Below are 26,815 nucleotides of genomic sequence, written 5' to 3' on the forward strand. Positions count from 1 at the left end.
CCATCTTCTTAGATGGAAAATGAAACAAACAAACAAACATTAGGCACTGCATATGCCTACAGACGAGCATGATACGGAAGGTTGGTTGACACCTTCAGAAAAAAAACCCAATTTCGACTAGGCCTACATTGAAACTGATAACATGAACATTGTATACGTCTAATTTGTTGTTTATTGCTATCTTATTGGTTTACTTTTGCTTGACTATGTGATGTCATTGTGTGTCAGTTTGTCTTTAAATTTATGCATTACCATTATGTGGTTAATGTTTGGGCGTTGTCAGCATGCATGTAAAGTGTAGTATCATCAAGAAATATGATAAGATTGTCGTTGTGTTGTTTCTATATTCACTGATTGGACCTTGCAATTTAGAATGTTTAAGATAAAAACAAAGAATATATGAACAGATAACAATGTAGAACCTTTAAACACTAATAATTACAGTATATGCAAACATTCATCGGTTGTGTATGCCATTTCTCCTTTCTTAAAAAAAAAAAGGTCTACTCCATTTTCCTCGTTAAATTGATCGCACGAAGTAGGAACTTGATCGCCTAAAAATGAAATTGAACGCACCAAACAAGCTCATCGGGACTATCATGACTTTCGCGTGAATTTGAATGCACGAGTAAGAAATGCAATGCTCGCATTTCGAAATTGAACGCCCAATCGTGAATTTGATTTCACAAAAACGAAATATATATAGAACGCCCATAAATGAAATTGATCGCTCGGAATCTGAATTTGAATGCCCGAATATTTCCGTGTGCGTGCACTGTGTGAATTTGAATGTACGTTATATGAATTTGAATGACCAAAGTATGAAATTGACCGGGAAAACCTATAGTTACGTTTCTACTGCTTTACGATGTTCAGAAAAATCGTGCATCAGCTGTTATTGTTTATGCTGTCTGTATTTTCCTGTTTAACATAGTACATGTGGAAGGTAAGTAATTTTTTTCACAATACCAGTCTAGCATTTTAGAATAATTCATTTGGGACGTATGAAGTTGTTAGCTTTAATGCAATATTGAACAGTAACAAGCATGCTGCACATTATGAACTTTGAATAGTCTAATTCGGTCGGCGACTTTTACAGAGTGCTTTTAAACACCAGTTTTTTGTCTGAAACGTAATCCGCCATTGAATATGTTCGTGGCTTGAAATGAAAAAAAAAATACCCCCGACTACTTTTACCTGAAAAGCACAGTCCTTCTTATGGTCTTAAGGAAAAGTAGTGAAAAACTCAGACGACGCGAACTATAAATAGATCGACTTGATGCGCGTTTTTGCGCATGCTCAGAACATTTTTTTCCTCTGAACGTCCCCGTCGCGAAAATCTAAAGCTCCCTATTATCAGTTTCCCTCAAGCGTCAAGCCGATTGTTTGACTGGATGAGAACCACTGTTGTATCCGTGCGCGACTCATGACAGAACTTCGTCTTGTGACTTTGTACCGAGCTGTTCATCGGTAAGTAAATTAGCTGAACACATACATTATAATCATGGTCTGTATTTAAAGAGTAATAAAAAGTTTTGGTACCTCAAAAGTTTCCCTGAATTTCCTTGTCTTGGTTTGTGTTTCACGTTAAAGTACGTTGTCTGTGAGAATTACTCGCCCCAAATTGCTCTCATGTCTCGTAATTCATGCAATAATGGTTTCGTACCAGAGCCGTCGCCGTCCGGCGACGATCAATATTGTACGAAACCATTGACTGCGACCAGTAGCGTGCAGCCCATTGTACGCATAGCTAACTGCGACCAGCAGCCCCATACGCATAGCGTAATGGGGCTTCGCATTGTAGCATTCAGGATTTATGACAGAATTAGTATCGCGGGTAAATGGCAACTTAAAATCCAAAAATTTCTTCGATTTGAAGACTTACCAATTAAGTTGAAGTATTGAAAACAGGCTTCGAACAACGTTTGGTTCTGCCAATAGTCCCTTTCTTTTCGAATTGATGACTGAATGTGACTCGGTCGAGAGGACCTTGGGAGAGCTACATACACTGACTACTACGGCCAGCGCATGCGCACACAAACATCTTATCCGTTGATGGATTTGAAATTTGTGTGCATGTGATGTGTTCGCACGCACTGGCTGTAGTATTCAGTGTATGGTGTGTAGCTCTCCCAAGGTCCCTCTCGACCCGAGTCACATTCAGTCATCAATTCGAACAGAAAGGGACTATAGGCAGAACCAAATGTTGCCCGAAGCCTGTTTTCAATACTTCACCTTAATTGGTAAGTCTTCAAATTGAAGAATTTTTGGGATTTTAAGTTGACATTTATCCTGCGATACTAAATCTGTCATGATCCTGAATGCTACAATGCGAAGCCCGATTACGCTATGCGTATGGGACTGCTGGTCGCTATGCGTATGGGGCTCCTGGTCGCAGCAGTTAATTGCATGATTACTAATAGACATGAGAGCACTTTGGGGCGAGTAAGTCTCACAGTGTTAGTTATATGAAAGGTACTTTAAACCTGAAACACAAACTAAGACAAGGAAATTCAAGGTAACTTTTGAGGTACCAAAACTTTTATTATCTTTAACCCTGTAGTACAAGAGGAATAACCACGACTGATCTCACAATAACGTGAGTCCACGCAACAACAGCATATACGTATCGAACTTTGTCTCTGCATTTGAGTCCTGTTTCGTTTCCGTCAAATCAAATTCACGTTTGTGCGTTCAATTCAAATGCGAGCATTGCATTTCCTACTCGTGCATTCAAAATCACGCGATAGTCATGTGATAGTCCCGATGAGCTTGTTTGAAGGGTTCAATTTTAGTTTTCTTGCGATCAGGTGCCTACTTCGTGCAATCCATTTTACGAAGAAAATGGACTAGCTCTAGACTTTTTTTAAGAAAGGAGAAAGGGCATACACAACAAATGGAGGCTTGCATGTAGTGTAATTATGATTGTTCAAGGTTCAAGGTTCAAATTTATTTCCATTTTCATCAAATAAACAGGAAAAAGTATGTACAATGCATAAGCAGATAATTGTATAAAGGTTCTACACTGTCTCTGTTCATGCAATTCTGCTTTTTCATCTCAATAAACTTTACATTGCAAGGTCCAATCAGCAGTGCATCCAAACAACACAACGACAATCCAATCATATTTCTTGATGATACTGCATGCTGACAACTCGACACTAACCACATAATGGCAATGCATCAATTTAAAGACAAACTTACACACAATGATCTCACATACTAGTAGTCCCGCAAAAGTAAACCATTAAGGTAGTAATAAACAACAAACAAGACGTATACAATGTTCATGTTATCAGTTTCAATGTAGTGGAATTGGGGGGGGGGGGGGTTTCCCGAAGAATATAGGACGTTATACAGGGTGGCCCAAAAAGAACGGAACGCCTAAGATCTTTAATTTTAGCTATATTGTTGCTAATATGTAACTATTTTGCATACTATTGGAAAGGCCATACCTTTTCCCATATAATCAAACCAAGTTCTTTAATTTTGGTTAGTGCGTTATGATCTTAGAACCATTATTGTCAACCCTTGCAATTTTCAAAATGTGATGATTTTGCGCTCTCAGAGATATCGAAACCAGCGAGAATTCGGCTTGTCATACTACCAGTAGCGTTCACAATGTGCGGAATGTTGGGCGGACGGTGTTATTGTCGTCAGGTCGTCTCATTCACAATGGTAACGGACAATGACAACCACATTGTACACATTGTGAACGCTACTGGATCTACGGCAAGCCGATGTATAGATGAACATGTTGGTCTTATTAAACAAACAACTTAGTAACAAAGAACGGCGTAGCCAGGATTTCATCTTAGGGGGGGCGGTTAGTCTGCGAGGGAGCGAAGCGACCGAGCCCGAGCGAGCGGAGCGAGGGAGGGGGGGAGGGTGTGGGAGGGGGGTGTCCCCCCTCCCACGGTGAGAACTTTTTGCATTTTGATGTTGTAAATGGTGCAATTTGATGCATGATTTTGCGCGTTTTATCGACGTGAAACAGTCCCACTTGTGTAAGGTAGCAGTATATTTTGATGTAGATTATCATTGAACAATTTGCCTATAAAATGCTACAATTTAAATATGCTTCTTGTATTAATTCTTTTCACTGAATATCATGAACGCGACTGAACCCGAGAGAGCGGAGCGAGCGAAGGGGGAGGGGAGGGTGTGGGAGGGGGTGTCCCTCCTCCCACGGTGAGAACTTTTTGCATTTTGATGTTGCAAATGGTGCAATTTGATGCATGTTTTTGCGCGTTTTATCGACGTGAAACAGTCCCACTTGTTTAAGGTAGCAGTTTATTTTGATGTAGATTATTATTGAACAATTTGCCTTTAAAATGGTATAAGTTAAATACACTTCTTGTATTAATTCTTTTCACTGAATATCATGAACGCGACTGAACCCGAGCGAGCGGAGAGAGCGAGGGGGGAGGGGAGGGTGTGGGAGGGGGTGTCCCCCTCCCACGGTGAGAACTTTTTGCATTTTAATGTTGCAAATGGTGCAGTTAGATGCATGTTTTTGCGCGTTTTATCGACGTGAAACAGTCCCACTTGTTTAAGGTAGCAGTATATTTTAGTGTAGATTATTATTGAACAATTTGCCTGTAAAATGGTATAAGTTAAACACACTTTTTGTATTAATTCTTTTCACTGAATAACATGAACGCGACTGAACCCGAGCGAGCGGAGCGAGTGAAGGGGGAGGGGAGGGTGTGGGAGGGGGGTGTCCCCCCTCCCACGGTGAGAACTTTTTGCATTTTGATGTTGCAAATGGTGCAATTTGATGCATGTTTTTGCGTGTTATAACGAGTTGAAACAGTCCCACTTGTTTAAGGTTGCAGTATATTTTGATGTAGATTATCATTGAACAATTTGCCTATATAATGGTATAATTTAAATACACTTCTTGTATTAATTCTTTTCACTGAATATCATGAACGCGACTGAACCCGGGCGAGCGGAGCGAGCGAGGGGGGAGGGGAGGGGGTGTCCCCCCTCCCACGGTGAGAACTTTTTGCATTTTGATGTTGCAAATGGTGCAATTTGATGCATGTTTTTGCGCGTTTTATCGACGTGAAACAGTCCCACTTGTTTAAGGTAGCAGTATATTTTGATGTAGATTATCATTGAACAATTTGCCTATAAAATGCTATAATTTAAATACGCTTCTTGTATTAATTCTTTTCACTGAATATCATGAACGCGACTGAACCCGAGAGAGCGGAGAGAGCGAAGGGGGAGGGGAGGGGGTGTCTCCCCTCCCACGGTGAGAACTGTTTGCATTTTGATGTTGCAAATGGTGCAATTTGATGCATGTTTTTGCGTGTTTTAACGAGTTGAAACAGTCCCACTTGATTAAAGTTGCAGTATATTTTAGTGTAGATTATTATTGAACAATTTGCCTATAAAATGGTATCATCTAAATAATCTTCTTGTATTAATTCTTACACTGAATATCATGAACACTGTCTGTTCAGCAGTCAAACAGAAAAAGCATGCACACGAGGGTGTAGATGGGGGCATATCCCCTCCCACACCAAGGTGATTTGCGTTTTCAGACCTGAAATTCAGCGATCTGTTGCAAATTTTTGGTGCAATACTTTTTCATCGAAGTGATAAAATCACGGAATTTAGCTCTTATTCCGAATGTGCACCATCTGTGTGTATGTATAAAGTCTAGTGAGATATAGAGCTTGGGGGAAGGGGGATTCCTCCTCCCGCTCGCGGAGCTTTTGCCTTTTTAGAATTGAAATACAGCGATCTGGGTATAGCCACAGTCTACTTCTATGCATGGCGGAAGGGGGGGGGGGAGGGGCGGGCGAGCAGGGAGAAGGCGTGGGCGAGTGTTATCCCCACCCTTCCCAACCCTTGGAGCTTTTGCCTTTTTAAGGTTGAAATTGAGATATCTCGTCTACGCATATTTGATGGAATCAACATTTGGGAAATCACACACACACAAAACTGATGGGGGGGGGGCTGAGGGAGGAAAGGGTCGATTAAAAGGGGAAATTCCCCTTATACATGAGGGAACCTTGAGTTTTCGGAATATAAGTGATGAGTCTTGTGCACTCAGAATTATTCATAATTTTTTGTAAGTCTAAAAAGTGTACTAAGCTAGGGAAAGAGGCACAGAGGGGGAGGGTTTGGGAGGGGGTATCCCCCTCCCAAGCACGAGAGATTTTGCATATTTTGAATTGAAATTCAACGATCTGGTGCACACTTTGAGTGAAATATTCAAAAAAAATATCTTATTTGATGAAAGGTTGCAAAGGAGACCCGCTTCATGTGCATGCATACAGTATACACGCATTTTTTTTCCGCCTCCCAAATCCCCGGTCCAAATCTTAGGGGGGGCGATCGCCCCCATCGCCCCCCCCCCCCCCCCCGGCTACGCCAGTGGTAACAAAAACTATGAAAGGAAGGAAAGGGACGTAAAGGAAAAGAAAGCCAAAGAGCAAGAGAAACATATAAAATACATCAGATCAAACTCTATAGCATGAATATTTCTTTTGATTAAGATGAAATTTATGACAACATGTTGAAAACTCAGTTTTGTTTGGTGTAACAATTAACAGCTCGTGCCGCATCCAAGAAACTAAAGAGACAAGGAAGACATGATGGGATTATCATTCCCAGCTACATGAAGAGACGCTTCTTCTGCCACTAATCCAACAAGACAAATTATCTCATGCCTATTACCATGATTACTGTTACTACAACAAAAACAAAAACTATTTACACAAAAAAGTCTTAATCATTCTGTTTCTGTGACCGCTCTCATGAGAGTTGTCACTGCTCCTCAGACTTTTCCATTTGTTTTCAGAGCAAACCATTTGAGGGACGAGAAAGACTGCGAAACTACTAACCATGGCAGCTGGACTAGGCATAGGGATTTTGGCTGCTATTTTCGTCGTGACGTCAATAATAGTCTACTATATGGCCAGGTTCATTCGCATCTACTTACTGATCAGCAAATTTCAGGGACCTCCAGCCCTTCCAATAGTCGGCAACACTCACCAGTTCGGCACAGATTTAAGAGGTTTGTATGACTATACGGGATCGAATTGACATTGCTGTACATACAGGAACAAAATCAACTTTCCTCTTTTTTATTCTTTAACATTATTCCTGTGTTCTCGAAAATTTACGAAACAAAACTCTTAAACTGAAACATATCTTTATTAATTGCAATAATAAAAAACTGGAGACCTTGCTGGGGAAAAAAATACAGAGGAAAACCCGACCCTCAAGCGCCTAATTATATTCTAGCAAAGTTTTGTTTCATTGTTGTATGCATATTTCCAATGGATGATACTGTCGTGATAATCACAGCAGTAATTTCACTAGTATTCTGTAGCCCAGTGTTTTTCTCAAAGGGGAATGAAACATAACTCCATATGGATTAAGTAAATGCAACAATATTAGAACACTTAAAGTGTGACCAATATCAAACAATCCGTTCAAAAGTAATACATTTTTTAAAGTTTGGTGTAACCATCGCTAGATTGGAAGATTACCCTGATTATGACGCCATGTTTGAAAACGATATACTACTAAAACCTTCAAGGGAATTCCACAGAATGTCGTCTTTAATGAAAGCGACACATTCCAATGATTTGTTAGTGACGCACGTTGAGGGTTATATTATTCCCCGTGCTCTCTACTTTCTGAAATAAGTAAGTCAAGTGCAATGTCATTATTACGAAAATGAAAGTATGTTGAATTTTCTGGTTCACATCTTAATGTCGGTGTCCGTTCGTGAAGTCATGACATTTTGTAGATTTCTCACTCAGCAATGGCCGTGCAGAAACTCATAACTTTTCAACGGACTGTTTGATGTTCTACAAAGTATTTATGCTGATGTTTCTGCTATAATAACTATTTTGCATTCACTTCATCCACAAAAATATTTTCGTTTCATTGTTTTGTAAAGTTGGTGCCATTTAACCCTGAAACGTACTAAATATGAAACAGGCGTTGTAATGAAAAGATGTGTATATTCAGTATGCATACGCAGACTTTTCTTTTCCTCCCAAAGAGTTCTTCGTGCACAATAACACAGTGTTCAATGAATATCGCCAAAAGACGGGTGGAATCGTCAGATATTGGCTTGGCCTAAAGCCATCTCTAAACATATACGCAGCAAAACACATGGAAGTAATTTTAAAGTTGTCATTATTCCTTCTTACAAACAAAAACCAGAATATATACACATTAGAGAGACAGGCTGCCTGTGACTATAAAAGACTTCATGATCCCTGACCAAAATGCAATAATCTTTTCATATATATAACAAAAAGATTAAAGATGCTGTGGGTTTTCTGTGAACATCTAATGAAAAAAGACTTGGTACACCGTGGCCCAAACTCATTCTTGGTTATCTATTTCCCGTTAAACACGAGGATTCTCAACAAGATTTCAGTGAATAATCATATTGTGTATTACGAATGACCTTCCAGATTTCGCGTTTCTCTTTTATTATTGCTATCATATACGTCCTGTATAATACGTCATATACAAACATATAAATATATCTATAATGGAGGACGCAAGAGACTTGGTTCAAATTCTTCCTGAAGCACCACATTTGGCACACATGTAGCCCAAACCATACTACAGCTGTATTTCGATTTTTGATGGGCGCCAAGAAGGGCACCCTCTGGGGCGGCCAAATTGGCAAAATCCGATATGGCCGCCATATTGCTTTAAAGGTAAATAGCAGTTAAAAGAAATAATAAAAAGGGTTACAATCATTAACAAATCAGTTTAACAGCTTTTCCGGGTCAAAGAAGCCGATTCTTAAGTTATTTTTGTGATCTGAGATCAACTTTGTCTCATAAAGTCACTCGAAATGTCATTTTGGGGTTAACCCATTATATTCGTAAGGGGTGATTTAAAAATGGCTTGCCTACAGCGACTGTAGAAGGGAAGGCAACCTTGGAAATAGCATTGCAGTTGCTTAGGGCTGAAAAGGGCATTTTTCAGGTGAAAAAAAAAACACCTGTATCTTAACCTTACAGACACACCATGCCTGTCAGGTTAAGATACATGGCGTGCCTGTCACAAATTCAATAAGCTTTGGGAGTCATCTCTCTCAAGAGAATTTAAACTCCAACTATTTGCAGCAGCAGTGTAGACAGTACTACTGTATGGCTCTGAGGCATGGATAGTCACACCAAAAATTGCTAAAGAACTTGATGGCTGCTGCACACGCATGCTAAGAGTCGTTCAAAATGTCAGCTGGAGGCGACATATGACCAACACAGAACTGTATAGGGATCTACCCAAAATAAGCCAGAAGATTAAGGAGGCTTCGCTTTCCCGGCCACTGCTGCAGGAGCAATGATTGTGTTTCCAAAGTGATACACTGGATGCCCAAGCATGGGAACCGGAAAACGGAAATAAACAAACCATAATTAAAAATCGACCATTGACCCTTGCCCAAAGGATTAAGTTGCACTTAAGCCTTATTGATTATGGACATATCTTGCCTGACAGGTGTCGCCCTTGGTCGGCCATTTCTTGGCAGATCTTTGACCTCTCCAGTTTCCTGAAACTTTGCTCTAAGTTTCCTTATGACATTGGGCGAAACCTATAGTCTCCTGGCCACCTCCTTAACCGGAACCCCAGGTTCAAGGAAAGCTGCAGCTCTCCCTCTTTCACAAATTTGCAGACGAGGCATGATGCAAAATGGCCATAAGCACATTAATGTGATCAACCCAAATTGGAATGAAAAAGCACATGGCTTCGACCAACATTTTCATATTGAAAAGGCCTATTGTTTAAAAAGTATACATAACATCCGTTTTAATAGGGAAGCTAATTGTACCTGAAGAAATTCCTGAGAAGTACATAATTTGAAAAGGTCATTTGCTAACTTGCATAGGGAATGTACACAATATGCTTCGTATAACTTTAAGTGCAACTTTTTTTTCCCCATGCATTTTGACAGAAAATGCACTTTTCACACCAATAATGATATCTGGTGGCAATGATCTGCCATTCATGTTATGAGTAATACAATTCCCTATCCATTCCCGTTTGAATTATGAAAATCGGTAAAACACTTTTTGAGATATATCCAAAAATGCTAGGTGGGAACATTCATTTCATTTCATTTCATTTATTTCCATCATTCAACAAGGATAAAAAAACACATAGATAACATACAAATCAAACAACGATAACACAGGTATTGATATATACATGTACTATACAAATCAGCACGAAGTACACATTTGTACATATCTGTAATGATGAAAAATGGAATGTACATGAAAAAGCCTTTAAATGGCTGGTAAAACTGTACTCATACCTAATAGTGCATAGAAACAGATTTGAACTGAAAAAACAAACAAAACAGAGGCAATGAAACAAACAAACAAACAAATTGACAAATAGTCAAAATAAATACGTGTATATCACACAAAATCTAAAGCCTATACTTTCACACAGAGTATGAACTCAAAGGAATCTTTTTATACTGTTTTTTTAAATATTATTAAATTGTGGATTAAAAACAATTTTCACGTTCAAATCATTTCACAACACAGGTCCAGTATATCGTAATGAATATTTAGACTTATCATCTAAAAAAGACCATCGGTGAAACTGGTAACATGATCTAGTATAATGAGTGTGAACATCGGCATTAATTACAATTCTGATTATTTCTTCCTCTGTCACTGGTTTAAAAAATAAAGAATGAGAAAGTGGTTCTTGCAGATATCCATAAATATCATGAATTCTTTCACTGTCAATCTCACAATCTTTAGATCCTATTTGAATAAAAAAATCATTAAAACAGTCAGAAATTTCATCAGGATCACTACAATGTTTACCCTCAAATACAATACCTTCACCTTGCACATTATTTTTCTTACCAAGAACAGAATTTATATGAAACCACATCTTTTTTGAATTATTTTACACTGAGTCAAATTGACTAAGATAATACCTCCTTTTTGCTCTTCGCAGACAAGCTGTGACATGATTGCGTAATTTCTTTTATTTTCCATACCTATATTCTGATGGACATTGAATATATTCTCTATAAATTTTATTCTTCTTATTGATGAGTTTTGAAATATCAGAGGTTACCCATGGATTCATACTTTGCTTACATTTCCTCACATGCTTAGTCATTTTCGGCAAATATGTGTTATATATTCCTGTAAATTTTGTACAAAATACATTATGCTACGTCAGGATCATCTTCATTGCATACATCTGTCCACTCTGTGGTTTTCAATCCATCAGTTAGCTCAGCAATATTTGCCCTTGTTACATTCCTGCAGCAAAAAAAATATACCTGCTCAACATAATTATCACAGACAGCTTCATTGGATAAATAAACTATAGGAAAATGATCTGATATTTCTGTCAGTAAAATACCACGCAGATTACAGTATCCGATATCATTAGTATAAATGTTGTCAATAAGAGTGGCCGATAATGAATTCACCCGTGTGGGTTTGTCTATGATTGGGTAAACCCGGATGAAACAACTGTATTAACGAAATCACACGCTTGGGAATTATCTTCTTTTTTTTTTCATCAAATCAATGTTAGTGTCTCCAATGAAATACACTCTTTTAGTCTTCCAATCCTCTGAATTCAACAAATTATCAAGAAAGATGTAAGTGCAGACACTGATGATTTGGGCTGTCGATACACAACTCCTACAATTATATTATTTCTGGATTTACGTTCAATTTCTACAATCAAATAATCAACACCTTCACACTCCTCATAATCATTTTTTAACGTAAAATTCAAACCTTCCTGTATGAACAAACCTGCTCCACCACCACGGCCACTGGGTCTATTCACATGGACAAATTTGTAGCCATCAATCACAAATGGTAAAGTCAAAGATGAATTTATCCATGTCACTGATATTCCTATCACTGAGAACGAGAATTGGATACTTGAAATATAACTGTGAATTTGATCACAATTTCGGGACAGACTCCTTGCATTAAAATGTATGATACTAAAAATTATCTGTTAACATTAATTTCTGAACTATTTCATCAAACTCATTAGCCTGGTAATACTTAACTACACCTGAGTGGATTTCTTCATCATAAACAACATTTTCATTCTGTGCACTAGAGAGATTGAAAAATGTAATTAATTCTTCCTGAGAAACAGATGAGGGAGAAACTCTCACATTATGCGCAATTAATGGAGTATCTGTATGAGAAATATCTGAGGTTCCGTTATCTTTGACCACTTGAGTAATCAAACTATTGCAAGGCTCGAACATTAAAAAAAAGCGAAATTATACAGAAAATCAGTGATACATATGATTCAAGAAAAAAAGAAAAGAAAAAGAAAACAAAACAAAAAGAAAAGATAAAAACAAAACAAAACAAAACAACAAATTATCACATATACATCTACGGTAGTATACAAGTTCAACAAATTACCCAATAAAATGAGTGCCTATGTGGGATCAATTGAGCACATATTAAAGCTTTTCCACGTCACATTTACTACGGATGGTCCTTTTTATTGCCTTTCTGTTTGTTGCTGGCAAGAGTACAATGATTCGTCCATCCACTGACCAAGCATCCTTGACCTTGGGATTTTTTTTTTTTTTTTTGTTGACCAGAGGAGTTCCTGATTCATGGGAGAGAGAGCTTCCGTGATAGACTTACCACTGCCTTTGAGTTTCCTGCGGGCACGGATAACCGCGTTGCGAATACGGTAAGAGCTAAATTTCACTACGATGGTGCGTGGCTTGTTGCTGTTGCTGTTGGAATTTGACGACTGGGATGTCGCTGATATGTCAACACGATGCGATCTGTCAAGATCATTGGGAGTGATGGGCACACCGAGCTGGTTGGAACAGAGCTGGCGGATGAGTTGGTCTGTGTCTTCTAGTCTGCTCTCTTTGACACCATGGAACATCAGGGAGTTGCGGCGGGAATATTGCTCAGCTTCATTCATCGTCAGTTTGAGATTGTTGACGGCTGTTGCTTGATCATCAAGAGCGGTGGTGAGACGTTTGATTTCAGCATCTTTAGCTTGGAGGGATGCTTCCAGGTCAAGGATGCAGCTATCTTGTTGATCCGACTTTTCCTTGAGACTGGTGCACTTTTGCTCAACTAGGTCACGGCGTTGAACAAGCTTTGTCATTTGTTTGGTCATGGCTTTCTCGACAGCTTCTTCGATGGCTTTAAGGAAAACAGGACTCTGGATATACTCTACAAAAGCCTGAATGATTGCTTCAGTACTTGTACTTGTTGTAGCTTTCCCTTTGCGGGTCTCCATATTGAGGTATCAAATGCAACAGACAGTAGTACTGGAACCTGAAGTGTTGACTACTCGGTGTTATGCTCAGTAATGAACAGGCGCTAGGCATGGAAAGGTAAGGCATACTGACTGCACAGAAGCAGCCAGTGGACTGTAGCTGTAACCAACATTGGCACTCTGAGAGACAATTACGGAGCATATGTCAATTCATCTTCACTTCGAGGTAGGTCTTACTGTCTCGTGAAGAACACTTGTGATAGTCATTTGGTGATAACCCACAAGCCACAAGAAGATGTAGCTTAACTTCAGATGAGATAGAGTCTACAAGCAGTAGCGAGTACGTACAAGATCCACACTACTAGCATTCAGCACTACTATACACTGTGCATTGACATTGTGTATGTTCAGAGTTAATAGGAGAGTTTCCACGGATATAAGGCTGAGAAATACAGGTCACCGAAGCAAAAAGGCAGATAAATATTGGTCCAGCGGTGCATGCTATATCAGACAAACTTACAGTAGATCGTTGTTGTAACTGGAAGTTCTGCATGAAGAACCGATGGTCCACAGCTCTAAAATAAATGGGTGCGTTGGGACTACAGCACAGAAGATCCATTTTCCTCAGGTGTGTGAAGCAAGGACAGATCCACAAAATTCATGTTTAGCAGGTCAATGTGCATAAAAATCACAGATAAATCGGCTAAAATATGTCTTTAGTTCTCAGAATATGAGGCAGAGGCACAACGATGGCATGTCCATCCGTGTGATTTCTTGTGATTTTCAGAGGAGCACCACTCTTTGTATCAATATCTCAGGCTGGTCTCTGCTTTTTTGGTTGAGTGGATATATATATATATATATATATATATATATATATATACAAGATATATATATATATAATTATGTAGAAAAGAGTAATCATTTAAAAGGAATGACTTTAATTTACGTTTGAAGACATTTCAAGAGATGTAGTCTGATTTGTTAAGGGGCAAATCATTCTGCTGTTTGCAGTCTTTTAAACATACTTATATCTCTAGCGAAAACTGTTCGAGTACGTGGACGGTGATATGTATAAATCACTGTGTCGAGTAAATTATGTATGAACCAAATGGTTTCTTTTGAACATGTATTGTGTTGAAAAGTTCTTGGTAATTCTTTTGCAGGCAAAATGTGTACATGAAAATTCCAGTGTTCAAAACATGTGACAGGGAAATGTAATGCTTCTATATATCCTGCTAAACTTATTTGTTAGTGCGGAAAAGAAAACAAAAGAGTTCTCGCTTCATGAGAGATGTAAAGATCCCGCTCTACTCCACAACGCCTACGGATGTCTCAAGGTTGAGGTGGGTTAGAATGTCTTGTATAGAGCACCAACCGTAAGTGCAGATTAATTGGCACGGTATCTTTTGAAGAGAAACAATACTTTGTTTGGCACGAGATGATAGCAGAAAGACACTTGATAATCATTCGCTCATGTGAAATCAAGCAGAAGTTTTCCAAAAAATTTCGAGAGGCATCTTGGTGAGTTACAGTCTGCTAAACATGTCAATATAATGTGAAAAAAAAATGAAGGCCACCTGCAATACAGCCTCACATTTTCCGACATCACACCAACTTTGATCAACACATTCCATATTTATGGAGAGGGAAAATCAGTGGCGGATCCAGAGGGGGGCGCAAGCGGCGCACGCCCCCTCCTTTATTTCTCGTTAAAAACAAAAAACAAAAAGAAAAAGAAAAAATGAAATGAAACCCGGAAGTGGCACCAGAAATATTAGTCACGCCCCCCCCCCCCCCTTTACAGAATTCCTGGATCCGCCCCTGAAAATAGTAAACAACAACATTGCAAGATTGTTGCATTTCTGCCAAGACAACAGACCGAAACTGATTCCGTGTAAAATTTAGAATATGAGGCAGAGGCACAACGATGGCATGTCCATCCGTGTGATTTCTTGTGATTTTCAGAGGAGCACCACTCTGTGTATCAATATCTCAGGCTGGTCTCTGCTTTTTTGGTTGATTGGATACATATATATATATATATATATATATATATATATATACAAGATATATATACAATTATATAGAAAAGAGTAATCATTTAAAAGGAATGACTTTAATTTAAGTTTGAAGACATTTCAAGAGATGTATAGTCTGATTTGTTAAGGGGCAAATCATGAGTTACAGTCTGCTAAACATGTCAATATAATGAGAAAAAAAATTGAAGGCCACCTGCAATACAGCCTCACATTTTCCGACATCACACCAACTTTGATCAACACATTCCATATTTATGGAGAGGGAAAATAGTAAACAACAACATTGCAAGATTGTTGCATTTCTGCCAAGACAACAGACCGAAACTGATTCCATGTAAAATTCATAAACATGTATTTTGATTTTTCCATGCATTTTCCCCATTATTATCATGACACACAAAGCAGTGTCATGCTGTGCAAAATGTGGGAAATGCTAAAAATTACCCTGATATAAACTGTCAATCTCTTGCAGTATACTGGGATTGAAGAAAGTTTGGAAATTAATTGCATGTCGAATTTTTGTTTTGTTGAATTTATGTGTGTTCAATTTATCTAGTTTGTTATAGATTTTCAAAATTGAGGGAGGTAAATTTGGCAGTACAGTATATAGAGATCTCTACTAAATACAATCAATCTGACTTTAATCATTTAAGTGAACACTTTATTGTAGATTAGGACAGTATTATTTTGTTGATATTTTCCAACTTGTGTATGACACTGTATGACACGTGGAAGTCGGTCTCGTGGAATGGTCCCGTATATTTGCCTGTAGAGGTAACACAGTACTGTAGGACATACAGGTCCTACAGTTGAGCATACAGCGTATGGGCCTACTTGATATGGTATTCAGCTCAGTGTGTGACTGTGTGCAAACTGAGCACGACCCGATAATTCAGAACCTCTGCCTGAGAAAGGATTGTAGTCCATCCCGCGAGTCACAAAGAGGCTTTCTTATCATCTCGTGCATCCTGTTGTCACCCATCATAGCGACAAGCTTGTCTTCACCAAAACTGTGTAGATATTGTAACGGTTTTATATTTTTACGTATATGAGTAAGTATAGGGTTCAATACTGTGTTGTGTTTTTGTTATGTAAGCTAGGTAATATGCTCTGTGTGTTTCTGTTGTGTAAGCGAGGTAAACTGCCAGCTCAGCGTCTTCTCTGTCTCTTCTCTTCTCTTCGTCTTAATTAGCTCGTCTATTGTCTCTTATGTTGTTCTTTGTCTGTCGTTTCGTCTCCCTCTCTCCCTCGCTTATGTTGTTCTTTGTTCTCGTCCAGTCCCTCTCTCTTCCCCTCTCCTATGTTGTTCTTTGTTTGTAATCCGGTCCTCCTCTCTTCCCCTCTCCTATGTTGTTCTTTGTTCCCCGTCTAGTGTCTCTCTCTCCTCTTCTCCCTTCTTGTTCTTTGTTTCTTGTTTACGCTGGGTCTGGTGTGTCTAATTTGACCGTCTGCTTTGTAAACGTGATTGACAGCTAGCCACACTGACGGTCACTGTCATGTCCACTATAAATAGAGCAGAGTTTCTCTTTGTTAGGCAGATTGAGATTACTAAGATTGGAGATGGAGTTCTGTCTTCTGAGATTGGATTCAGATTGGAGATTTAGAGATTGAGACCAGAGTTAGGATGTAGAGAGCAAGCGGAGCGGATTAGGCCAGTTTTGTGAGAAGTTCTTGCACTGTAAGCATGTATTCGTCTTGGAGAGTTGCTATATGCTATTCATGTACCGAACGTCATGTGGAGCAGGCGAGTGTCATGTCGCCTTAATAAAGTCATTGTGAACCGGAATTCTGAGTCTTAGTGCAGTCTGTCATGCTTCAACATCCATTCTACAGTCCGTGAGGCCCGCTACCAGCCTCATCTATCACGGAATCTCAAAGGAACAATACATGTCTTCTCACACTTCTCCGACCCAATACATCACACTCACAATCTCCTAATAACTATACCACATACGACCATACGACTATGTTCCGGAGAGAGACCCCGTGACAATATTGCCATTGGAAGACTCTGATGATCGCATACAGTGGCTGTGCACCTATAAGAACGCTGGTCTGACCTCAGGACGTCTATCCAGTTAAGTCATGGAGATCTGTGTGCCGATCCCTGCAATGTAAGCTCCATCGCGTGCTTCACTGAAGAATCAGATGTTGCCCTGTCTTAAAAGAGATCAAGGGTATAGATCTATAGACCAATTTCAGCAGGAGGCAACACTGAATCATCACTTGCTGGCAGAGAGTTTTCACCGGATCATGCAGGTGATATTACTCGCTGCCAGCGTACACTGATACAACACATTGGATGCAAACCGGCGGCCATATTGGAAACAAGCAATATTGGGGAATGGGGGCCCCACTCTTGGCCAGGCCCAGTTGTTAAGGAGTATATTAGAGTATCAAGAATTAGAAAAATTAGAACAAAAATAGGAGTTTCACTTATTCAGCGGAAGAATGTGAGATACCTAAAGAGGTCATTAAAAAAATGCTCCAAATTGCCTGACTTGCACAAAACTTGACCTTGAAAGAGACCTTGAGAGATGATCTTGACCTTGAATTGTTGAAATGATACCAGGATCACATTCTCTAATACCCAAAACCCCTCTTCAGTGGAAATATTGCTAATACAAGCTCTTTCAGTTTGGACATTACAATTGACCTTTAACCTGGATGGCGGCCATATTGGATTTAACCAATATGGCCGCCCCAGGAAGCGCCAGTCTTGGCACCTGTCAAAAATCAAAAAAAGTATGCTATAAGTGACCTGTAGGCCAAATTTGGTGCTTTTGGAAGAATTTGAACCAAACACCCTATAATATGCCCTTATTAGGCCCCCGACTAATATATAGTACCCTATCATATATTTATAGATATATTCTGGTCCTATAGCCTAGCGAGTGTTTATACATTCTCTCGAGGATCAATACATTGTACTAAAAACGAAAATAATCTGGCATGAGGAATTGCCCATACCAGGCACTACATAAAGATATTTATTACGTAAAATGCAAATGGATTTCTCTGGTGTAAAATGCGCAAGCTGTCATTCTGTTTGTCTATTTTGTTTTGCTATCATGTTGTCTTTTTCCCAAAAGTCTTGGACAAGCGCCAATAAGAAAGCTAAAATGCATGCGTAAGAATGAATGGTTCATGAGGCAATTGTTATGTGCATCAAATCAATTAATTCAAGTTGACATCAGTGGTTTAGCGCTAATAAATACAAGTAATCTTTAACGATTCTCATTTCCAAACAGGCGATCTTAAACAACAGCCGTCACATGGACAAGGGATTCGTCTACGATTTCATGAAACCATGGCTCGGTCTCGGATTAGCTCTCAGGTACGACGGCAGACAATTTAAGCGTACTTACGGAACGTGAAAACGAAAACAAAGAAGTTAAACTTATAATTTGGGTAGAGAAGATTGCTACTGACCTGTATGTATTAGTCTCTTAGTCTGATGTAGAACAGAGTCAGGTGAACTTCAGTTTAGTTCTACGACAGGTCATTAAAACACGACACTAGGATTTTCTAGGTCAAAACAACAAGTTTGGACTATGTTTCCGCAGTGGATGTGTATGACTTGAAACAGAGATAGGCAACACAGATATTTAAACATTTCGTGTTTGTTTGTTTGTTTGTTTGCTTGCTTTTTCATGATGAAAATAACTTCACTCAGTTCCGGAAAGAAGTGGTTCCACCGCCGTAAGATGTTGACACCAGCTTTTCACTTTTCCATCCTTCAAAACTTCATGGACGTATACAACGAGCAGAGCAACATCTTGGCCGAGAAGCTGGACGCGTTTGTAGACAAAAGTGACCCTGTCAACATCTTCCCGCTAATAACTTACAGCGCTCTCGACGTCATATATGGTAAGCTCTGACAGCAGGAGGAAGTGGTCCATTGATTGTATATCATCACATCTGCATATTTTACAAGGTGTAACTTTGTGGAGAATTGATGAAAAGAAACACGATCTGAAATGGTGTGCTGTCCAAATGAAATAGGATACCATTCGCTTTGGAACCATACACTATGAAGTTCATATTTATATTTCATAACAAATTAACCCTTTCTGTGCCAGTGAGTCAAATGTGCGCAAATTCCACACACAAACCTATAAGGACAGGAAATGAATGTATCACTCAAAGAGTTAACAAGTGTAATATACATGCACTTTGTATCAACAAATGTTTGCATACACTCACACAAACACACATATTGGGTATGTTCGTATATAAAGTATACACGTTTATTTATGATATCCCCGTGAAGGGTATATATAGCACAATTACATAATATGATTTCAGAAACAAAGTTTCGTCGATAAATAATTAACAAATACAAATTAATTCTTGATGGATTGCACAATACAATGTTATACTGCGAACTTTTTCTAAAGTGGGGATCAAAGGCAATTAACGTCAACAAAATTTGCCATTAGATTTTTTAAGGCAAATTATTTCAAAACGGTTTAGCTCTTTCCGTGTAAAAACGTGTGTTGGTATACAGATAATCGCTGCCGCTACCTAGTGATAAGCTCGAAATGGGACCTCAGAATTAAGAGACCATAGTTGTTGTTTTTGTTGTTGTGTTTTAAAGAAAAGAAGAGAGAGAGAAAATGGGACCTTGTAAAACAAATAATTTGCCCCAGATCATACTGACATAAATCAAATCATAATAGATTTTAAAGATATCAAACATGAATATTAGATATACCATAATGTCACTACGAGGGAGCTCATATTGGAAGTCTCTGCAATGGAGCTCATACCAAATTTCTCTACAAAGGAATGTATACGAATTTTAATTATTACGGTTATGTTAGCCCGTAGCTTCTACAAAGAATAACATGCTAAATCTTGTTCATGTTTAATGTCCATATGAGTACAGACACGGCCATGGGGAAACACATTAATGCACAAGGAGACAGTGACAACGAATACGTCCGTGCCGTTCAAGGGTAATCACTTGTTCTGAACTGAATAAATCAAATTAATCAAAATTTCATTGTCTTTAGTATGTAATGTATCTTTTTATCCTATTGATTGCGTTTTGAGCCTTAAGGACATATAATTTACTTTAGTTTTCACTGGAAACGGAATCACATTCTCCACTTTTCTGGAGATTAACGAATTCTCACTACTCATTTGATTACAATCATATATGCAATATCATTCCGTCACCGTCATTTTATTGACATCAAACTGAACCTAAGAATCACTTTACTATGTGATTATTGTTCAAGGAGATTGACTGAATACGATGCAGTAATGTAGTGTAGCCTCTATGCGGTCTGATTTATGTTTTTCAGCAAAAAATGGCTGTCAATGATTTAGACAACGTAAATTCACCTAATGATGACAAAAATGATATTAACGATATAAGGATGGTCATAACAGTTCTTTAATAAGGAAAATTCACTGACAATTTTTGCTCGAGAAGGTCCATGCGTCTCATTGTATTCTCATGTATGTATGGCTTTGCTTCGCGAACGAAGATTTAAGGAAGTCCACGTCTGCTGCAGGCACGAAAGTGACTGATGAGTCCGATGCGGGACAGGCAGGCATGGTTGCAGCGGTTGCACGGGAAAGTCGGTTGGTTGATGTTGGGTGTTGGGTTTTTCCTCTGTTGTCTTTTTCTGTTGAGTCGGGCCCTGCGATCATCCTCATTCTCATATGTTTTCGGGGTACTCTGTGCAAAGTAAACAATTTACCTGCTTATACTTACATTTGCAAACATGATGATTCATATGATTGCTTTTTCTTTGAAGGGGGAAATTTATTTTCAGTACAGTGTACTCATCTAAAGCTTACACTGTTAAAAATACAGTAATGCAAATTATTTCATTGATTCTTTATCTCCATTTCCCCTAACAACTGTTTTCTTCTCTTTTCTCCTCTATCTTTCCGCAACGTTTCGGGGTTTGTGTATGTGTGTGTGTTGTTCCTTAAGAATGTCAGAGATAATCTTAATGAGACTCAAATCCCCGTTGTTGTGGTATGACCCAATCTTCCGACTGACAAAAACAGGAGCACGCCACAAGAAGTACTTGGAAATACTCCACGGAACAACCAGATCGGTAAGACCATCTGAATAGCTGCTCAGAAATGACTCTCTTGGTCTGCAAAATCTATGGGAAATAACACTAATTATATCAGGGCTTCTGCAAAGTAAGTACACTGCAATGTGTCACCATTAATTGAATATCAAGGAGTGGCGCATTTTCAGCAATGCCTTCGAAATTAACCAATTTGAAGTTGATGTAAAACTCCTAATGATTTTCAGACTTTTACATATGAACAACTATAAATTCGTTATACTGAATACAGGGTTTCAGAATTTATAGTGATTGGGGTGAGGAATAAGAATGTTTTCAAAATTTATAATAAATCACAACAGGGCGGACAAGGATGATGGCATGGCAGCTTCACTATGAAAATGCTTGAGTAGCCACAAGTAGGGGCTCAGGGAAACAAAACAAAAGAAGAAAAAATGCATAAATTCTACATAGGTTAACTTGTTGAGCATGTTGTATTACAACGGAATTACATTGCTACATTTCTGAATATGTGAGGCTCCTCTGTCATCATCATTGTTGAGTGTAATTTGTTTTGGGATTTTATAGTAATAGTTTCTCTGCTCATCAAGGACCACATTAAATTCCACAAACCTATACATGGATCTGTTGATTTATGTATTCCATGATGTGAAATTATGAAAATCGTCTGGAATGCCCCTTTAAAATCTGCCCATGCAGAGACCAAGTTCTTTCGAGAAATAAAAAAATGGCATAATGAGACACTGCGTTATCTCATTGGCCCAATCATGCTCTACAAACAAGTGAAGCCGCCGCACAGCCATCTTACCACGCACAGTCATATGGGTGCGTTAGAGCGCCCTCAGCTGTGGCTTCAAAGAGATAGGCCTATGAGATATCCAGATAGCTGATAGTAGTCAAGGCGTAGGGACCCAGAAAAAATGACTTCGTTCAACCCACCCCGCAGAAAAGGTTTGACTGCATGGGGTGGTCGGTTGGACCATCTGGAACACCCCTAGGTAGTATGTGACTCCAAATCGTGGTATCAATATAATTTTACAGGCAACTTTAGTTGCGACAAGACATTATTGTTCGAAAAAAGAGTCTGCGCACGCCATGACTACTACACGCACCACTAGCACTGCTACAGGCGCCAGTGCCAGTGGTGCGTGTAGTAGTCTTAGCGCACGCAGACTTTTCTTCGACAAACAAGGGTTTTTGCCTGCAACCTAACTTTTCATGCCAAGCTGGGGTCGCTGTAGTATACTAGTAGTTTCTAGACGTTTTTAATTCGTCTTAATTTTTTTCCGAGTTGCAGCAAGTTGAGTAAGAGGGCGCACCCAGTGATTGAGACGCCCGAACTGTTTTGTTTTGTTTTGTTTTTTGTTTTTTTGGGCGTCGCATTTACTGGGTATAGGCCAGCGGGCTTCTGCACATACACAAGCTGCAAGAGAGAAATAAAGACGAAATAAAAACGGCTAGAAACTAGACTAGGGCCAGTGACGCTTGTCGCTTTAAAATGACAAAATAATCACAGTTTTTGCATTTACTTCATGAAGAATTCATCAAAACTCCATTAAACCATACATGTTGCTAGAGATGTCAGCAATACAATGGGATACATTGTAAGGTAATATTGCGCATGATTACTATGGTAACCAGATGCCTAAAAGTGATTGGTAACCCCAAAATTCCTACTGCTGCAAACTTTTGTATTTTTGTTCATATTTTTGGATAGATGCAATGAAAAAAGAAGCAAACATTTGTATTGATTATTGTAAAAAAAAGTTCTCCTGTTGCCATGGCAACCAGTATTATCCAATCAGGATTCAGCTGTCAATAACTTAAAAACTAAAGCCCATAATTTCAGAAAGCTCGATAAGCATGTCCTTCTGCATAAGTATACCGCAAATGGGAAGAAAATATTGAAGCATTCTCAAGTTACAGCGAAATGTGTAAACAAAGGCATATAAAAACACATTTTGAGTAAACGGCCATTGAAAGGAAAATAATATTTTCGACTAGTAAAATGCATGAAAAAGTTGCATTCGTCGTACTTTCAGCACAAATTTTACTTCAAAGTACACGTAAATGTAGTTTTTAGCAATGTATGGACACAAATTTCCCTTAAAAATATATGTGAATACAGAGAGCAACTACGCCAATGGTATTCTGTTAGCTCTTTTGAGTATTTACAGAGCGATGGTTATTCGAAACAACCTTGGAAAAGCGCAGAGGAAAGGTCCCCGCAGATAAACCGCACATGACAGTACCTAGTATAAATCTCGCCCGTAGTTACCCGGAGTTGCGCACGAAAGTCCCATTTACCCGCAGTCAAGTTTAGGCCCTGTCACCTTTCCGGGCAAGCTACGCGGGCTTGTTACGTGTGGGGATTTCCTGCACGCAGAACAATTTTTGCGGGCGGACAAGGCTTTGGGCGAATTTCACGTGTGTCCTACATGCGGGACCCGTGCTACTTACGTTCGTCTTAAGTGCATTCCATGTGACCTGCGTGTCAGGCGCATGGGTGGTGAATTAGGGCTGACAACTTGGTTAAGGAATCCTAAAGGAATTCGATTTGCATAGATTCACGGGCAACTTACGTGCTTCAAGCGGATCAACTGCTTGCGCCTTGCGGCAGCTACAGTACGGGCCTCCTACTGGTGTTCTGCGTGGACCTCTGCAGGCAATCCCCGCAACTCGGAAAATGTTTTGGTAATGCTCAAAACTTGGCTGCGGGTAAATGTATCGGATCAGCGTCCGCACCTCCGGGCAACTACGGGCGAGATACCAGATAAGTACTGCCAGGTGCGGGCCAACTGCCAGGAGCTCCGGGTTGCTATTTTTTTCCGCAAGTCAACCCGCAAGGCTTCCCAGGCACGGTTTGACAAGACCTAATTGAGCATGCTCAAAACTTGTTCCGGGTGAGTCGCGGGGGTTCGCCCGAAGAGGGACACACAGAACACAAGTAAGAGGTCCTTAGTGGCAGACCTCGCTGGCGACTCCCACGCAGGTACTTCGCAGTCCCTGTATGTCGCTCGTAACTGAAAACGGGTCGGTTTCGAAGCTTTGACGCAGGTCACAGGGAATACACTCAAGTAACAGGTAAGTAGCACGCGTCTAGCAGGTAAGACGCAAGCACGGAACTCGCCAACACCCTTGTCCGCCCGCAGAAAATTCTCCTGCTTGCTGAAAAATCCCTACAAGCCGGCGTAGCTAAAGGCCGTGTCACACCAGTCCGGGCAAGCTACGCGGGCTTGTGGCGAGCAGGTAGTTTCCAGCACGTAGAAGATTTCAGCGGGCGAACAAGAATGTTTGCAATTTTCATTCATGCCTCGTCATACCGTACGGGGGAACTTCTGCGGCTTGACTTGCGGGGAAACAAATTTACTCCCCGGAGCTCTCCGCAGTTGATCCGCACCTGACAGTATCTAGCGCGTAGTTGCCCGGAGGTGCTCACGCAAGTCCGATTTAACCGCAGCCAAGTTTTGAGCATGACCAAAACTTTTTCCGGGTGAGTCGCGATAATGCCCGTAGAGGTCCACGCAGAACGCCAGTAGGAGACCCTTAGCGGCGGTACTTCCCAGGCAGTTCCCACGCAGGTACTTCGCAGTCCCGTAAGCAGCCAAGATAATGAAATTCTGCGAGATTTCAGCCATTCCATTAGAGGAATTCCTTCACCGAGTTGTCAGCCCCCACGCGACTGGTATAAAGGTCACACAGTATACTCGCAAGTATAACGCGTCCAGCAAGTAAGACACATGCGCTGACTCGCACAAATCATTTTCCGCCCTCAGGAATGTCCGGTATGCTAGAAAATCCCTACACGTAACTGGCCCGAGTAGCCTGCCCGGAAAGGTGTGACAGGGCCGAAACACGGTTGCGGGTAAAAAAAAAAAATATGCGTACGCACCTCCGGGCGACTACTTTTGAGATACATGCTTAGTTACTGTCATTTGTGGATCATCTACGGGGACCTGCGGGTAGTCAAAATTGTTCTTTGCAAGTCGCACGCAAGGCTGGTGTGACACGGCCTTTAGGGTGGGATTTCACGGAGCACGCGAACGATTTGCGAAGGACGCGAATGGCAAAATCTAGCATTCGTATTTTAGTCTACGAAAGATCGCCAAACGAACGTGAGGGTTCGGAAGCGTCGTCAATTGTTCGCGAATGTCGTTTTTACTTCGGCGAGAATTTCAAAAAAGTTTGAAATTTTTTGCGAACCTTTTCCGCACATTTGGTAGTGATTTGCTCGTGAATTGTTCTCGAAAGTGTCTTTAAAGCCTCGTCATATGCGCAAGATCTTCGCAAGACACGCGCGATGTTCGCAAAATGTTCGTGAAACCCCAAACAGACTCCGAAACTTTGGAGAATGTCTCACGTATGTTACGCGAAATCTGCGAAGTTTTTCCGATCATTTTACGACGTAATCGCAAACTGTTCGCGTACCTTTTGAGACATTCTCGCGAACGTTTAGCGCACGTTTGGGGGATGTATGATCTATACGTTTTCTACAAATACAAATCGTAGCATACATCTAAACATCAAACAATTATTAACAACTGTATAGTAACAAAAGAAATTAAAGACTAGCAAAGAGAAAGAAATGTTTGATATACAAACAAAAAAATCGCAGAATACACTTAGAATTAATCTAAAGCATGTAAAATTTCATTTGAACTAACTCAAGACAGCTTCCACCTCTCCTTGGGCACATTTTCTCTCATGATTATTGAAAACTTTTCGTTGTTCGCATCTCCGTCGCGTTTTCTTCGTGTACGTAATATGCTGTACTTTAGCAATGATATACACACGACATTCGCACATACGTCGTGGAAACTTCGCACAAACTGCGCAAGAATAGTTTTCGGCTTCATTGTCGGAACACATTCGGAGAGAAACTTTTCCGAATGTTGGATTTTGTCATTCGCGTCCTTCGCAAATCGTTCGCGTGCTCCGTGAAATCCCACCCAAATCGTTCGCGTGCTCCGTGAAATCCCACCCTTAGGGTGGGATTTCACGGAGCCCGCGAACGATTTGCGAAGGACGCGAATGGCAAAATCCAGCATTCGCATTTTGGTCTGCAAAAGATCGCCAAACGAACGTGAGGGTTCGGAAGCGTCGTCAATTGTTCGCGAATGTCGTTTTTACTTCGGCGAGAATTTCAAAAGAGTTTGAAATTTTCTGCAAACCTTTTCCGCACACTTGGTCGTAATTTGCTCGTGAATTGTTCTCGAAAGTGTCTTTAAAGCCTCGTCATATGCGCAAGACCTTCGCAAGACACGCGCGATGTTCGCAAAATGTTCGTGAAACCCCAAACAGACTCCGAAACTTTGGAGAATGTCTCGCGTATGTTACGAGAAATCTGCGAAGTTTTTCCGATCATTTTACGACGTAATCGCAAACTGTTCGCGTACCTTTTGAGACATTCTCGCGAACGTTTAGCGCACGTTTGGGGGATGTATGACCTTAATTGAC

General features: G+C 40.0%; 1 protein-coding gene across 1 annotated transcript in view; it reads left to right on the forward strand.

Moving 5' to 3' along the window:
• Positions 1–8,123: 8,123 nt before the first annotated feature.
• The window catches only part of LOC139731908 (cytochrome P450 4V2-like), a 61,052-nt gene continuing 42,360 nt past the window's right edge, over positions 8,124–26,815 (forward strand). Inside the window, exon 1 of the mRNA XM_071642783.1 lies at positions 8,124–8,154. Within this exon, the coding sequence (XP_071498884.1) occupies positions 8,149–8,154 (6 nt within the window). The 5' untranslated portion in view covers positions 8,124–8,148. The remainder of the gene's footprint in view (positions 8,155–26,815) is intronic.

This window comes from Diadema antillarum, unplaced genomic scaffold (genome assembly GCF_040938485.1).
Source record: "Diadema antillarum isolate AM-2024a unplaced genomic scaffold, OU_Dant_1.0 seq00000386_RagTag, whole genome shotgun sequence".
NCBI lineage: Eukaryota > Metazoa > Echinodermata > Echinoidea > Diadematoida > Diadematidae > Diadema > Diadema antillarum.